At 36.1% G+C, this 18207-nt stretch overlaps 1 protein-coding gene across 1 annotated transcript; it reads right to left on the reverse strand.

Moving 5' to 3' along the window:
- Window positions 1-341: 341 nt before the first annotated feature.
- On the reverse strand, window positions 342-17910 carry LOC143850490 (putative disease resistance protein RGA3). Its single transcript, XM_077359733.1, has 6 exons — window positions 15315-17910; window positions 14393-14844; window positions 14065-14297; window positions 9071-9163; window positions 2651-2748; window positions 342-632 (listed from the first exon to the last, which is right to left on the reverse strand). The coding sequence occupies exons 1-3, from the start codon at window positions 17908-17910 to the stop codon at window positions 14082-14084; spliced, it is 3264 nt and encodes a 1087-aa protein (XP_077215848.1). The 3' UTR covers window positions 342-632; window positions 2651-2748; window positions 9071-9163; window positions 14065-14081.
- Window positions 17911-18207: the final 297 nt, after the last annotated feature.

Consider the following 18207-nt stretch of genomic DNA (forward strand, 5'->3'; position numbering starts at 1 on the left):
TTCCCTACGGATTTTCAAAAGCTTCCGTAGGGAAAATTGTGCTTTTCCCCACAAAATTTCTATAAAAAAAAATCCGTAGGGACAGCCTTGTCTCTACGGAATTTCAAAATAATCAGTAGGGTAATGTTCTTTTCCCTACGGAATTCAAAATAATCTGTAGGAAAAATGTGCTTTCCCCTTCTGAATTTCAAAAATAAATCCGTAGGGATACTTTCCTATTTTTTTAATCCATTAAATATCAATTCTTTGCGACCTAGTGGACCTGTACATTTACACACATTATATGTAACATCAAAATTTCCATAGTTATAACATCCATTTCCCCCCAAAATATACAAATATATAAAAACTTAACTATTTTAATTGAATATTTTTAAAATTACAAGAATTCATTAATAACAAAAGTTTTGATATTGTTCCCTCAACTGAACTTGACAAAATATAGCATTGTTAAACATTCATCATCTAATGATTTATATAACACCATCTTCGTCATGTCCTCATCATCTTCTCGATCCTCATCATCAATTACTCCAGAACTCCATGTGATTTTCAGTTGAATGTTGGACTCTTTGAGATGGAGGGCTGTGCAAGCACTGAACCTCTTTAGGAGCAACGGTATGTGACATATCCTGCCAAACAAAAAGTTAAAAAGAATGAAGTTCTTAGCCGATTCTCCGCAAAAATTATATATACAAGAATACACAGCATACATTACCCTTTCAGAATGACTGATCTTCAGAATGAATGATATGGAAACAACTACAACATATAGTAGAAAAAATGCATATGTTGCACATTTATACAACCACAAGAAACACAAGTAATATTAAAAACATCTATGGCCATATTTACAAAAGAGACACATTGAGTAGATTACATATTTTGTTTTATGTAATGCAAGAGTCAAGAAATAGGCTCATTCAATTCATCTCCCTTATATATCACATCAAAATAGACATTGAAACTAAGCTAAGTCCAAGTATCCCATATTGATGATGAGACCTTGACTTGCCAGCTAAGAAGGGAAGATATTTGCTGGTCCACTAAGTCCAATTATTGCATCAGTAATTGCAGGAGAGACTAAAACTTGACCTTGTTGATCATATGCACACCTATAAATGAATATTTTAAACTAATACATGAATTAACTTTCATTTAATGACCCATGGAGGAGCTATTATATGAATATTCTATCGCATAGTCACCTTGACAAGAGACAATATCCATGATTCTGATTTCTTTGAAATTTGAGGCACAAAGAATCCCTTGTGGTCACTATTTTCCCTTTGGTAGGCCTTTAAAGAGGATGTGGTCCCCACATAAATTGTCTCCATTAGAGTATGAGTGATGTTTTTTTTTTTCTGAAACCAATTATCGCAAGAAGACCATGTCTACATTTTACCTGTCAACTCAGACAAGCGAGAGACGAAGTAAACAATTCTTGTACAAGCCTAACAAAACAAGCAAGAGAGACCATGCATATCCAGAGTGTACACAGGGACCTATCAAAGAGGATAAGGATGATAAATTGGTTCAAATGTGGCCATCATTCTTCTCACTATCAAAGATTATCATGCTCGCAACAAAGCAATCATGTAATTAAATCTTAGAGAGTGTGATATCACCTATTAAGTGCTAGTTCATCATGGACAAAATTAGACACCACGGTGTCCAGATGGACAAAAAAAATAATGTTTACGAGTTTGACCACTCGAACTTTAATTAAATGAAGAAATTGGAATTTGATAAGAATCTTGAACTGCCAATTGGAGAGTACCTTGGCACAGCTAGTGCATGGAGCGTCAGACTATGTCCATGTTAAATCACTCCCATGACCCATGTCGATATAATAAGGCCTCGGGGGATTCCCAACAACAATGGAGACACAATACAGTCTGTATAGCGTCTAAGACTAACAATTCAGTTAGAAATAGGAAATGACAGCAAGCATGCTACATAGCTTTCAAAAAGTGTAATTGCAAGCACAAAATCATCTAGAGTGCAGTAGAAAAACTACATATAACTAAATAATATTAGACGACACTATATCAGAAACTATAAATGGAGGAATGTGAAGTACCAGAGTGAATAGATTCAGTTATAGAAACAGATGTCTGTCAGATGAGCTCTAAGCTTAAACAATATATTCGAGAATTATAATCGTAACATAATTCATATCACCTTCTAGTATGAGGATTACCCAAGAAATAAATATGTACTGAAACAAGGAAACCTTTGATTTTTTTCCTCAAAAGGCTGACATTTCGGTGCCACTTTTACTAACCAGAAACCTAAAGCTCATGAACTTGACATATTCTGGTAGAAAGCACTATGAGGGTCAAGAAAAACGAGAGAGAAGAATAATTGTGAAAACATTGTTTGGCTCACATGGATCATTTATATGCCACAAACCAGCGGGCAACATGGCATTGAAAATGTTCTAAACACCATTAAGAGGCATTGTGAACTATATCAAACAGAGATGCAGCATTGATGCCCTTAACAATGTAAAAAATACAAGTTAACTGAAAAGTAATAAGAGCTATATGCTACGGCTGTATAGTTCTCATTATTGGCTAATAGCATGATGAATGTCAAATAAACCATGATCAAACCTGATGCAGTTCCAAAGGCTTTCATGTTTTACCTGTTGAGAAAGAAAACGGAGGGCCTGAACCCTCTTGGAACCATCTGCCAGACTCTTGCTAGGAAATAGGTCTTCCAGAGAACAAAATCATTGAAAACCTGCAAAAGGACACATACATATAATAAGATAAAAAGATTTAAGTTGTAAATGAAACCTCATCAGTGACCAAAAGGATAAGTGGATCAAAATTAAATACCGCGTCTGAAACGGAAAACTAATTTCAGAAAACTCAAATTTCAAAATCAAGTTTGAAGTTATTATGAGCAAAATATCTAAAAGATGGATAAAGTATTTAGACTCGTAAAGTTCCCAGGGCAGTCATGCATTAAAAATGGTAATCATCTCCCTAACAATCCAACAAATGAGGGGCTAACCACAAGTTGAAGTTCATCATTACTAGGGAAAACAGAATTATAAGGGTATCACCTCTATGTTTTATGACAGTCTACTTGGATGGTTAGGATCATCCATGTATGGTCTGTCCTGCTAGGTAGAATCTGAATCAACTGAATGTAGCACTCATTATGTTACGTTGGTCATGCCTTACCTTGTATACTTGATCCCATGTGCCCATCAAGTTCCAAACTTGAGTATTAGTCGGACCTACCATATGTCCACATAGTCAAGCAAGAGGGACCCACCATGGCCAGATAGGTGCTTAAAAGATCAAAAGCCTTAGACAGGTCTTATTTCCCAGCTTTGATAGCTTATTAAGAACAAGAAAGAGAGAATTTTCGCTACATTAGTTGCTCACTCTCCTAATTAATTTTGATCATTTAGTTATCACTCTAAAGTGATCCACATACAGGGATATGTATTGTCACCTAGACAAAAATGAATTTATCATATATGTGAATTAGCTCCCCCTACACACCCCAATTAGCTCCCTGCTATGGAGTACATACATGCTCTATGTTATCTAAAGTTCCATGTGACCAACTTACTATTGCTCATCATTAGCTGCAAGCCGGCATACTGAGAAAGACCCAGTTAATTCCATCTTTTAGATGCGTGTTATGCACAATCATTTACATACACATCAACTAAACTCGGAACCAGAATAACAATTCTGAAGTCATAAGAATCAAAGATGATCTTTCCTGATCGGATGCATAGGCCACACATGAAAAGAGAGAGGAATACCATAACAGATTTTAGAAGTAAATAGTGGGGCTAATCCCTAAGTAAGACATGGGTGTTCCGTGAAAAGGGAAGCAAAACTAAGATACAATTCTAACATTTTGATGCAAAACTCCATTGTTATGATACAATTGTCTGAAATGAGATCACAGAGTGAATAAAACCTATCATATTATAAATGGTCCGTATCAATGGCAAGAAATGCATGTAGATAATGACTGTTTTTTGGTCACCAAAGGATGTCTCCTTAGCTCAAAGTTAGTTACCATTGAAAACACCAAAAAATGAAAAAAAGAGTAGCAAAAACAGAGTTCAATGGGTTCTACAAGCCTCTTTGTATTTGCCATCAACTGCTGACCATAGCCCCAATGGAAATAGAAATTTCAGAAAGAAAGACAAAGCACGAAAGAAAATCATAAGCATTGATTACATCAATACAAATAAAAGAGAAAGTACAGAAAAAGTCAATGACACACCTGAAACCATAAAACTTTAAAGATGAGGAAAAGAAAATCCAAGTAAAAACCCTAGGGTTCTAAGTCCAAAATCCTTCCTATGCAACCCCAAGTCTCTTTCTTACAGGGAGAGTTTTCGATAATCTGATCTGATTTCCATACTAACATCTCTTGTAGCCAAAGCCAATCTCGGTGTATAACAAGGGTTCGGATTTTCAACCCCAAATTTGTGTTTTTCTGCCTAAATTCCTTCCAACCTCTCATCTATCTACCTTTTTTTCTTTAGAAAAACCATAAGAAAAGAAAAGGCAGAAACTAGGATTGAATAACAGTCCTAGCATCCAAATTAAAATATAAAATTGATTCAACAAACCATTAGCAAATGAGCATGTGGGTTCTAGGCACCAAAAGAATATTCAAAAAGGTCTGTAAAAAGAAAAAAAAAAGAAAAAAAAAAGAAAAAAAACGCCATTATCATTCACCTGGGCCTTAAATTTAGGGCCTACACATCAGTAGTAGAGCGGCAAAAGAAATCCTAGAAACCCATTTTGCTGTTCAGGAAACAAAATCGCAACGAAAAGTAAACAAATACGTAATTAATCTACACTATTCAGGACGCAAAGACGTGATTAATGCCAAAATCACAACGAAAAGGAGAAAGTAACAAATAGAAATCTATGAAATGGTTCCTGAGCAAAGCCTCTTGCGGCAAAAGAAACCCTACCTACGGAAATTGTTTTAGTAGGCAAAACTCTGTATTTCCCTACTGAAAACTACCGATTCCTGTAGGGAAAAGAGTACCGTAGGCATATCGCTCAGGATTTCCCTACGAATTGCATAGTTAGGTAGACACTATATCCCTACAGATAAAACTAACACCTGTAGGGATATGATATATTTTCATACTGATATAAAATGGGTAGGGAAAAGGTGAATTTTTCCTTACTGACATAACTAAGTCGGTAGGGAAAGCCCAGATTTGTTGTAGTGATTCTACTTCCTTTTGCACCAAAACTGAATGGGGCCTGTAGCCTCTGCCAGTCATAGTCATTCCATACATCGTCTAAGACGAGTAGAAATCTCTTGCAACTCAATACTTCCTTGAGGCTAACTTGAAGTGGATCGATTTCGTTAAGACAACAACATTTCTTTGTCATTGATTCAAAAATTGCTTTTGTTATTCTACAAATATCAAAATCTTCAGAGACACAAACCCATCCTCAAACTTGAAAATCATCTTCAACCTTTTATCATTGTAAATAAGCTGGGAAAGAGTTGTCTTTCCGAGGCCCCCAATTCCGACTATCGGAATAACACATATCCTTTGACGATGATCCTTTCAAAACCAACATCAATTTTATTAACTAATATGTGATTCGTCTATTAAGGAACTAATATGTGATTGCCTTTTTATTCCCCGCTGCCTCCCCCCCAGCTCCTTGTTTGAGATTGGGGGGAGGCATAACTTGTAACATTCTTTGAACCTTCTCGTATACCTCTTCTTCCATAACTCCAAAAGGATGAGGAGCAGCAAATCCTTCCATAATATAACTTTGCATCCAAAGAAGGAATACGTGTTACCAAGCCATCAGATTGTATCTTGAGGAATCCAACCAAAGTGGAAAGATAGAAAAAATTGAACAGAAATCCTTCAAAATGAAATTGAGCAGCTAAAAGTATATGCCTTGAAGATTCAGTATTTCCAGCTATGGATCCTACAATTCCTTATAAAGCTCCCTGACAACCCCTTCATCCATCTTGACCCTGGCCAATAGCCTAGATTGAGCCCGGGGACTGATCTTCCCGTTGGCTTTGCTACAACACTACTCATAGTGTAAGGTCAGCGGGTGGCATAGCTAAATTCCTCATTGAGATGACTGGACAAACTCTTGACCTGATTGTTCCAGCGCAACGATTAATAGCATCCTTGGAACTAATTTCATTGAAGTAGTTAGGGCTCTAATTGAGTGAGCCGTGGATCATAAATGATGAGCGTAGCTTAATTTAGCTAATCTCACAACTCAAGAATTTGGATAGAGTTAAGAGAAATGCCTAACTTATAAGAGGAGGAGGTAGAGACCAAGTATTGTCATTTCAAATCATAAATTAAGCAATTTTCAGGGTACAACAAAATATTGTCATTTCTCTTATATTATTCTCTAATAGTCCACTTCAAATAGTAAATCAAGCAATTTTTATGGTAAAACAACCCAATAGGGTCCTCTTCAAGTCCAAACTTATGCTCTAACAGAACACACCAGCTGAGAGGTGCCTAAAGCAGCAATGCTTAAGCTATTGGGTACTGAAAGTACTATCATTAGGAGACATACATTTGATAAGTTATGCAAACATTTACTTTGCAACTCTCCGGATTGTTGATTACATGTTTGGCATCTAGATTCTTTAGTTTAGATTTTCTACATGTCAGTAGGAGGTATGGGCCAATATGTAGAGGTTTTTATTAGCAAATTTATAACCTTTTGAACTTCCAATGCAACCTAATAATATAAGTAATCATGGACAAAATTTAATATATTGCTCTGCTCTCATATACAAGAATACGGGATTGTCAATATATTTCAGTGTTACATTGCAGGCTACATAATCAAATTGTTTCACTACTTACGCTGTTATTTAGTGGTAGGTTAACAATAATATGAATGTCAGTAAATTATTTTTGTATTTGCTAAAATTTGCAGTCTCTCCTATTATGCTTTTTTTTAGTAAATTCATATAGATTCTCTGCTAGTACAATAATGTTTCCTTGAATATAGAGCCAATATCGAAGAATTAATAGAAGTTACAAAGTGAATGCCAGCTCCATGCACTCATAGTGCCACACACCCATATGCCCGAGTATTGGAACAATTGGGATTCATATTGACTGATAGGGTTGTGAAGAGTGGTCCCAACACCTTCGCCAGTTGTTCTGGACCGTGTCTTTGTTTGAGGCTTGGATAACATGGAGTTATCAGCACCCAAGTTTCCAAAACTAAAAGTCAAAAATAATTTATTGAGAATCTGAATTTATTGTCCTATTTTACTACAAGTAAAATAAGTTTTATCCAATATTTTAGAATGTCTTGCAACCATTTTATTCAGTAGGGTGACTAGCCATGTCAACTCAACTCAAGGTCATGACTAAAACCTGTTAATCTTTTTTAATACAACCAGATGCCTAGACTACATTATTATTTTAAAGATAAAAATATATCATTTGAAAATAAAACCCTGTGGTACAGCAAAATGGAACGAGATGTCTCAACAAAGAAGGTACCAAGCAGGTGACTAAAAAGTACTAACAACTCTATAACCCAACCACTATGCCTAAGAAAAACTAAATCTCAAAGAACCTGCCATCAGGAAAATAGTGCCTGAAACAAAACAGCAGCACAAAATGGATGAAACTTTTGCTGCTTGAATAGATGTAGCAGGATGCGGACAGGAACAACAACCCCTCTGACGTGTACCACGAACTACTGCAAGGGGAGGGTGTTCTCAATGATCCGCGAAGAGCGCTCCACACTCCCTCCTTTGGTTCCTATTTGCAGTATCTTTAACAGATGTCGAAATGTAGTTGAAGAATGTTGGACTAAATTTGTATAGATAGAATTCTAACAGCCATTTTGCTAATCTCCAAGGTCCATAGGACATTCTTCTACTACATCAATTGGCGTGGATCACCTTTGACTATAAGATTTAGGAATAGTTCTTCCTTGAAAATACAAAGAGCCACCAAGAGCTCTACTTCATTAATCTATTGTAATCTTTGTTTATCTATTTTTCATATATTTGAATATTGTCGTCTCTCCCATGGATGTAGGCACCATTTTCAAACAGCATAAAACACTGTTATCATTATATTAGTTTTTTGGTTCCTTTTGTACGTGAGATCGAATTAGGCCTGTCAAATTTCTACAACTCCTATTCATCTAGAGTGATTGCGCGCATCTGTAGGGAATAGTCCTGCCCTAAAAATTGGGGTGGGGATACCCTATGTCTTTAAAAAAAATAAAAAAAAAGATTTCTACAACTTCTATTCATCTAGGGGGCAAAGCTTCCAATCAAATGATGCAAACTATAAATTCATACCATCCAATACGCACAATTGAAGATAAATTGGTGGTAGGATCAACAGATGAAGAACCCAAAAGGGCTCAACTAGTAAGATTTCTAGGGCCGGACAAAACATGGTTTTGGTGTTGAAAAGCATACTACAGTTGCTCTGTTGCATCTGAAGCATCAGTCTTTCAATGATTGTACAAGACTTAGGGATTATGCCAGTGGCTTTGCATTGCAATCCCTGCCCACGTACGCTTTAGTAGAAAGTTACACACAATACACACTAGCAAAGCAAATAAAAATTGTTAACAAAAACGGAGCTTCAAGAAACAATTTTGGCTATGCATCTAGAGGCATTTTACATAGAATTGGTAACGGAGATTTCATTATTGGCTATTTGAATTTGTGGTAGCTATTAAGAATATTGCAACTCAACTCTCTGAACTTGTTTCTTCTTCCTTTTTTTTTTGTTTCTATTCTAAAAAACGAACCACATATTCGCTCAAATGACAGTTCATGAGGCTCCTTTGGGAAGTCCTGAAGCATCAGACCAATATAACAATACAAAAAGAAAGGACGACATGCTGATGGAAGATGCTGTGTTCTTCACTTATTAAATAGACAGAGAAAATAGTTTGTCAGCATCAAAATGTATGTAGATTTATCTTTGTGGTTTGTAAGAAGGAAATCATGAATTGCATAGCAACCAAGCATAACTTTGTTTGTACGGAGGTACCTATTGGTTATTAAATTCTATACTTACATGATGTTCAAGATCCATTCCAGACTGCATATTTAGATAATATGCCATTTGTATTGTTCCATAAGAGAATAGTGCCCGCTGAATTCTCTTAACCTGAATGAAAAGATTAGCATGTAAGTTGACATATATATTACATGAACTTCACGTCAATTTGGCACGTCTTTGATTTATTGCTTAGATGGAATGCAAAAACATAACAATTTTGAGATAAATAAAGTCATGGAATTTAAAGTTGTAGAAATCTACAGGATGAAAATTCTTTCTTCTGCATGTTCAACTAAAGCAACATCTAAACAAGTAAATAATTCAAATGATAATGGGTATTCAGAAAAACGTAACTGAATAAAAAAGAATTGAATGACCTTGTACTCATAGAACATGGAAGAGTCTACAGTAAGACAATAACAAAATTTTGGTAAAATTTTTGAAAGAGGAGAGTATGATCTGTGTGGAATTTCCATTTTTGGAGAGAGATGGATTAGGGTTTTAAAAAGAAGATGGAATTGAGAACTATATAAAAGAGGAAAAAGGATCTATGTCTTCAAAGGGTGTAAGAAGGAAAACTGTGTATCTAATGCGAGGTTAAACTCAATCCCTTGTTAAGGGAACTTGATCCCTATGCTATGGAATGGTGTAATAACATCTAGTCATATAAGAGAGAGAGAGAGATAGAGGAGAGAAATCCTCCATAGGGGAGAATAATCTTTTTTTCTTTGTTTTATTAATGAGCTTGACAATGTATTTTGCATAAAAGAAATTACCAAAAAACTAAAATACCATAATAAACAGAAATCAACATGCATGGATAGACATAGATAACTGGCATGTTTGAAATGCTCGCTAGTGCAGAATGTTCAACAAAATCAAACTAAGAAGTGGCTAGATCAAATCCTAATCAACTCGGGTAATGAATGGAAAGACCACATTCAAGGCAAAACATAGTCTCATTGGATGGCTTCTGATGCAAGCTACTTTTGTTTTTTATGAACTTGAAATTCCAATAAAATCTGTCCGTGTGTGTGTGTGTGTGAGGTACATGTAAGATGAAAAATAACAGACTTTTGATGCTCAGCTCTACCAGAAGTTAAGTATAAAGAATGTAATCAATTGCAAATGAAATCATCAATCAAATAACATGTAAACCAAACCAACACTAAATAAAACGGAAGAAGATTTGAAGAGTTGAATGCCTAAAATTTCAGCTACAAGATGAATTAATATGAATGATACCAAGAAATAATGACAAGGAACAACTAATGAGTAGTAAGGACAATAAAAATCCATGGTGGCTGGTTTGACTTTGTCAAAAGTTAATTATGCATAGATCTTACATTCATACATTGATGAAATTATGAAGTAATGTATACAAAGATAACTTTTTCTTTTTTCAAGGATTAGTTGAAACTTATTGAAAAATGAAAACAAAGAAATGTACAACAAACACTCCACCAAGGAACAAAAATCAAAGGGCCCAAAACAGAGCATAAATTCAATGAAGCATATAAAGTAAATTCATCCTAGTTAGGGTTCCTTTTGTCTCAAACAAGTCATAATCTACTTTATATCAGGCAAAGACTAAGACAAAATTTTTTGAGATATAATGAAAAAATTAAAGAAATGATTGGATTGGGGAGAAGCAAGTGGTGTAATTTTCACCTTGCCTTTTCTTTTAATTTTTCATAGATGAGTGTCCTTTCTTTATGAACCTAAAATTCCAGTAAAATTAATTGTTTCTTTTGTTTTGTAAGAAAGTGAAACAAAGAAAATGAGGGAATGGATAAAGGAATTGAGGTTTACTATTCTTTAGTCCCAACTGATACTTTTGACTAACCTCGGTGAATGGATAAAGGAATCCAAAAATCATGGAGAAGGGGAAACATATGGAAACAGGCAGGGATCATTCTTTTTTTTTTTAAGGTAAGTAAGCTAGGATATAACCTCCAACTTCTTTATCATTCTTTATTTGGTAGGCCTAAACTAAAAGAGTAGGTGAGATTTTGAAATAAATTGGAGAAACTTTAGGGCAGTAAAAAGTTGCAACTAAGAAAGGTCCAATAAAGCATTTTAAGTTAACATGTATGTTTGTGTGTGTGCGCTTTTAACTATTTCTTATGTAACAAAAAAGAAGTCAATATGCCAGTGTGTTTGTGTGTCTGTGTTTTTAATTTTCCTTATTTAGCAAAAAAAATCAGTGTGTGTGTGTGTGTGTGGAAAAGGGAGAGATAGGGACAGAGGTACATGCAAGTTGGAAAATTAATTAAATGTTGATGCTAAGTTCTAATAGAAGTTGGTGTAACAAATGCAAAAGAGAAACCTTTAGACACCACTCCATCTTCTTATGAGAAAATGGAATGTAACTATTTGCAAACTAAATCACCAATAAAAAAGATACAAAGAAATGATGACAAGTAACGACCGATGAATAGAAAGCTCAATAAAAATCCATGGTGGTTTGTTTGACATTGTTAAAGTTAACTGTACATAGATCTTAGTTACACACACTGATCAAATTCTTAATACAGACAGTTCTTTTCTTCTTGAGAAATTGAAACTAATTGAAAAAAGAGAACAGAGAAAAATAAAACAAATACTGCGCCAAGGGAAAAAGCCAGTAAAGGAAAAGAAAAGGAAATCACATAAGAACCAAAGCAGCCAGAACAGTGCTTAAATTCAGCGATGGGTACTAAGTAAATTCATCCCAGTTGGATTCTTTTTGTTACAAAAAAGGTAACAATTTATTGTAGACTACTAGGTAAGTAAATTTGAAAATAAATGGCGAAGAATGTAAGAAACACTCTTTTAGCATCGTATCAACTAATGTCAGATTTGATTTTAGAGAAGAAAAATTCAACCCAAACATTAGTTAAACACATTGATCAAATTCTTAATACAGACAGTTCTTTTCTTTTTGAGAAACTGAAACTAATTGAAAAAGGAGAACAGAGAAAAATAAAACAAATACTGCACCAAGGAAAAAGCCACTAAAGGAACAGAAAAGGAAATCACATAAGAACCAAAGCAGCCAGAACAGTGCTTAAATTCAGTTATGGGTACTCAGTAAATTCATCCCAGTTGGATTCTTTTAGTTACAAAAAAGGTAACAATTTATTGTAGACTACTAGGTAAGTAAATTTGAAAATAAATGGCGAAGAATGTACGAACCACTCTTTTAGCATTGTATCAACTAATGTCAGATTTGATTTTAGAGAAGAAAAATTCAACCCAAACATACAACAAAGAAAACATTTAACCTACTTCGAACCATGTAAGACAGAATTTTGTATGGGCATCTAAAATTTGTTTGAGTAGATTTTTTTCCAGCATCATGTTGTTCCATCCTAATCCATAGAACTAGAACAAAGAGCATTCTACTAGCATCAAATCAACTAATTTCGAATTTGATTTTAGATTAAAATATCTCAACCGGGACATACCGCATTTAAACCTCCTTTGAACTACGTAAAACATAATTTTGTTTTGGAACTGCAATTTTTTTGAGTAGATGTGTTTGCCAGCATCATGGTGTTCCATACTAGGCTCAAAAACTAGAATAGAGAGTTTCGAATTTGGGTTTCTGTTTACCGACCGTAAGTAATAGAAGTATGCATCTTTATCAATGCATTCATTTTTTAATCTCTTTTGAGGTTCTTAAGCATTACTAATTTGAATGTTAGGCATGTATGTGTTCCTTGTCTTGTCTCTTGAGATTTTACATGCACTAATGGGGTTCCCACATTTTATTGATCAAGAATTTCAAAAGTTTCTACTGCTTGAACGCTTTGGTACTGTCAACAGCTGTTGTTAGATCAAACTGGAGTAAAAGAAGTGTAAATGAAAAAGTCTTCAAATATACACAAAACCAAAATGCATGAACGATAATTGTATCTGTCAGGATCAACAAATAGCCAAGCCTGATATCCCTACAAATTAGCAGATGGAAGTTGTCTTTGGTAACTGATTTAGCACCTCCTAATCTTAAAATACTTATGCATTAGTGAAACTAACTTAATTAGAAGTAAGAAATATAACCCAAACTTGTGGTGATTGAAGTGTATCTCTTTTCTTAGAAAATAAGAAATAAAAAAAGAAAATTAGAAAAAATTGAGCACATGCAACATAATGGGCTTTAAACCATTTTTGTGTACTGTTATAAAAAATCAGAAGAAAAGGGGTTGAGATATTAGTAAATAATTTTGAGATGTAATGAGAAAAACAGTTAATGTTTGGGTTGGAGAAGAAAGTCATTGGATTTTTGCTTTGTCTTATTGTTTTCATTTTTCATGGATAGGTGCACTTCCTTTATGAACTTGAAATTCCAATAAAATGTGTCTGTGTGTGTGAGGCGTAGATGCAAGATGAAAAATTAACGGAGTTTTGATGCTCAGTTCTAACAGAAGTTTAGGGAATGTCTAACAGAAGTTTAGGGAATATAATCAATTGCAAATGAAATCATCAATCAAATAACATTTAATGCAAACCAATGCTAAATAAAAAGAAAGAAGATTTGAAGAGTTGCTACAAGATCAATTAATATGAATGATACCATAGAGTTCAAAACAGAGCATAAATTCAATGAAGCATGTAAGGTAAATTCATCCTAGTTAGGGTTCCTTTTGTCTTAAACAAGTCATAATCTATTGTATGGCAAGACTAAGACAAGAAATTTAGAGATATAATGAAAAATTAAAGAACCTGAAAAAAAAATCTCTTTATGAGCCTGGAATTCTTTACTTGTTTTGAAAGTAAAATCTCTTGTTTTGTTTTGAAAGAGAGAAAATGAGGAAATGAAAAGAGATAGAGAGAAATTGAGGTTTACTAAATAATGGATTGAAATCTATTCATATGATTAATAAAATCCAAGAGCCCTAATTTGGGATTGAACCTCTAGCTCAATGGTTAAGGCTTTTTCAACAACCTGGAGGTCGGAGGTTCAATCCCATCTTACATACCAAAAATAAATAAAACAAAAGCCAAGGGGAGAGATAGTCGTGTACCTTCTCCAGAGTAGTCTTCAAACCCTCGAGTGATTTATCCGTATTATGGGGATGTGTGAGATATTGGGCCAATATTGGCCTCCGTCCTTTTGACACTGTTTCTCTACTTCTGGACAGCCATCAATATGTAATTCCTGAAGCGTAGTGGGCAGCCCTTCCTCCGGCAAGGAAAGGAGTTGAGGACACCAACTAATGGTGAATGTTTTGAGCGAGGTGAGGTTCTTCAACATCCCCTTGGGCAGGGATTTCAGATTATCACACCAATTGATATCGAGGGTTTTAAGCGTGGGGGGCAGTAGCATGCTTGGAGAGAATTCGAGTTGTGAACATCGAGAAATATACATGTCGAGGCTTGGAGGGATGTAAGGTTTTTAGAAAAGATCTCAACATTATCAACATCGAGATCTGTAAGCATGTCGAGCATTCCCTCTGGAAACTGCTGCATTAGAGGGCACTTTATAATTCTCATTGTACGGAGGCCGATGTTGTTTGGCAATGACTCTAGTTGTGGACACTTATTAATATATAATTCTTCGAGGGAGGTGAGATTATTGCGCATCCCCTTGGATAGGGACTTGAGATTAGGACAGTGGGAGATCGAGAGATATGTAAGCGTGGTGGGTAGCACCTCCTCGCCTGCCAATGACTCCAATTGCGGACAATTTCTAATTACCAATTCTTTGAGCGATGTAAGGTTGTTGAAAATCCCCTTGGTCATGGATTTGAGATTAGAACATGAGAATATTTTAAGGCTTTGAAGAGTGATGGGCAGTTCCTCCGCTGGCAAGAATGGGCATTGAGTAACCAAGTCCAGACGATAGAGGGAACTCAGTTTCCCTAGCCCCCTTGTAGGCATACACTTGAGGCTACCACAACCGTCGGATATAAAGAGAGATATAAGCGTGATGGGAAGCCCTCCTCGTTGTCTTCCAATGACTCGAGTTTAGGACAGCGAGAAATTTGTAAATATTGGAGAGAAGGAAGGTCGTGCAACCCGACCTCCTTTGGCCAAGACACCAACTCATTACATTGAGTGACCTCCAAGTTCTCAAGTACGGTTAAGGGTTGAAGAAATCCGGGGGGTAAGGATATCAGGCCTTTAATAGAGCGAATTTGTAATGACTCTAGAGTAGTGAGGCAAGGAACCGAGGCCAATACCATCTCATTGCAGCATCCTAAGTCCAAATTATTAATGGATGGGAGGTGGGGAAATCTCTGCAGCTTAGGACAATTTGATATTTTTAGTGTACCAAGGCATGGCATGTCCCCTTCCCTTGCTCCACACCATTCCTCCAAATTCGGCATGTTTACCAGCTCTAACTTCTCCAATGATGGAAAACCCTTAATAACCTTATTAGACCCACCGATAAACTCACCTTCAACATGTTTCAATCCATCAATTCCATCAATCTCGAGCTTCTTGAGGAAAGGTAGCTGCCCAAGGGGTGGAAGTTGTTGGCAATTCAAACATCCAGCGAGGCTAACAGTGTTCAGATTCGTCAAATTACCGCTCATCATCCACCTGGGGAAACTAACACCACCATATGATAAAATCTTTAGGGTTTTGAGGTTGGAGTGAGGTTCGAGGGCTTCAAGTACCTCCTCATCAACTGCAACACCTCGTGGATTATTATTTCCCCATTCCAACATCAACTCATCAAGGTACTCTTTCTTCTTCAAATTGGCTTCCTTGCATTCGTTCCCATCTATCACATTCTCTAAATTTGAAATGTGAATAGTTCCCCTCAACTCTGTCAAGTTCTTTAACTCCCTTATTCCACATCCACTTTCTTTGGCCACAACAAATATAGTCAGTGTTTGAAGACTTATTAATTTCCCAAGTTCCTGCGGCGTAGAAATCTTACAACCCTCCAAAGCGAGATGCCGTAAGTTAATTAGGTTGCTGGTGGACTTTGGTAGCTCAGCAAGTTGCTTGCAATAGCAAAGTTTCAGTGTTTGCAGATTATAGAGGCTACCTATTGATTCAGGCAAGGTTGCAATAGTCGTAAAAGAGAGATCAAGGTACCTCAAATATTTTAATTCTCCAATAGAATCCGGCAAATCTCTTACACAGCTATGACTCAAATCTAACACCCCTAAGCGTCTCAATTTTAGGAAGAAATCATGAGCAACTTGCTTAGTGAGTGTTTTGTACACTGGTGGTAGCAGAAATGTGCGCAACCTCTCAGATTCATGAAAGGACTCGAAAATTCGTGAGTGTTCATTGCGTTGCCATACTGATGCATGACGAACCTTTGCAACGATATTCCAAGAGTCGACGCTACTTTCTATTCTGAAGTATTCCTCACCAGAAACGGATTGTGCAAGGTCATGATTTAAGTCATGCATCTTGTAGCATGATCTGTTGAACCCTTCAAAATATTGAAAGAAGGACCTCGACATCAAGTCATCAAAATACTTGAAACCTATGTCTTCCAATCGCTTCCTTCTATCAGATTGGATAAATCCTTCTGCAATCCAAAGTTGGATTAGAGTGTCCTTGTCAAATTCATAATCCTTTGGAAACAGGGAGCAATACACAAAGCATTGTTTCAAACATGCAGGTAAGTGATCGTAGCTAAATTTTAGTATGGGAATAATATCATTTCTCATCTTTGATATTTCCCACATTTCACTTTCAAGGATATTCTTCCACTCTTTCTCATCCGTATTCGAACGTAAGAGACCTCCAAGAGCTTCTATTGCCAAAGGCAACCCATTGCACTTTTTCATGATCTCCTTTCCAATTGCTACTAAGTTTGGAGATACATCTGAGCTTCCCACTATGAATGCCCGTCGTGTAAACAAAGACCAGCTGTCACCCTCATCTAAACAACCCAAATTATAGGCGGGAATTGTGCCCATGATTCTTGAAACCTCTGAACTTCGAGTAGTTACTATAATTCTACTTCCGTTTGCCCCAGAACTGAATGGGGACTGTAGCCTCTGCCAATCATTATCATTGTCATGCCATACATCATCTAGGACGAGTAGAAATCTCTTGCCACTCAATTTTTCCTTGAGGCTAACTTGAAGTGGATCAATTTCGTTAAGATCACAAGAGTTCTTTGTCACTGATTCCATAATTGCTTTTGTTAGTCTACACATATCAAAATCTTCAGAGACGCAGACCCATCCTCGAACTGAAAAATGATCTCCCACCCTTTCATCATTGTAAATAAACTGGGCGAGAGTTGTCTTTCCGAGGCCCCCAATGCCGACAATAGGAATAATAGATATATCCTTGGACGACGACGACGATGATGATACGGATTCATCCAGTAGCAATTTTACTATCTTCTCTTTATCATTATCCCGGCCGAATATATTTGATTCGTTTATTAAGGAGCTAGTCAGCGATTGCCTTTTTATTTCACGCCGCCTCCCTCCATCTCCTTGTCTGAGATGAAGGTCATGCCTCTCATTTGCAATTTTATCCAGTCTCCCCTGAATTTCCTTTATCTTCTGTACGATCGTCTTATCTCGAGATAAAAATGGGATGGAATTAAAAAGAGCAGAAAAGAAGTTGTATACCTGATGCTTCCTCTTTCTGAATTGATTTCCCCCTTCCAATTTTAATCGGAGCACGTCCATTGCAAACTCTTCCACTACATCATCAGCGTCGTATGCAACATCCTTAAGCTTTCGAAGCCAATCTTTAACTTCATTACTAGTTACTTGCTGCTCTTCAGCATCTTGAAGCACAGCTTGAATTGTGGATAATGTGCTGGAAAGGTTTTTGATCTCCTCATCAATACCCCACAGTGAATTAATCACTTCTATGGCTCCCTCCAATTTGCTAACAACTCTATCAACAATGGGAGAAACGAATATATCCATACCCATACCTTGGTTACCAACGACAATTGAAGAGTTGTTTTTTGTAGGACTCAATTTTTGCTCTAGCAGCAAGAAAAGCAAGTTTGATTGTAGAAAATCGTGCTTCTTCGGATGTTCTTTGATCTCGGCCGACAAGGAGCATCAAACAATACCAACCCACATTAAAATATGGCATCATCACAAATGTATATTATATATGAGAGAAGAGTTTTTCAACATCACAAATACTTTACAATAGTTGAGGGATGTAGTCATAGTTTTTGTACTAGTCGACTAACTCCAATAATGTGCTAGAAAGGTTTT

The sequence above is a fragment of the Tasmannia lanceolata genome, unplaced genomic scaffold (genome assembly GCF_043159265.1).
Source record: "Tasmannia lanceolata isolate RefF3 unplaced genomic scaffold, GAP_Taslan_0.1 ptg000018l, whole genome shotgun sequence".
Taxonomy (NCBI): domain Eukaryota; kingdom Viridiplantae; phylum Streptophyta; class Magnoliopsida; order Canellales; family Winteraceae; genus Tasmannia; species Tasmannia lanceolata.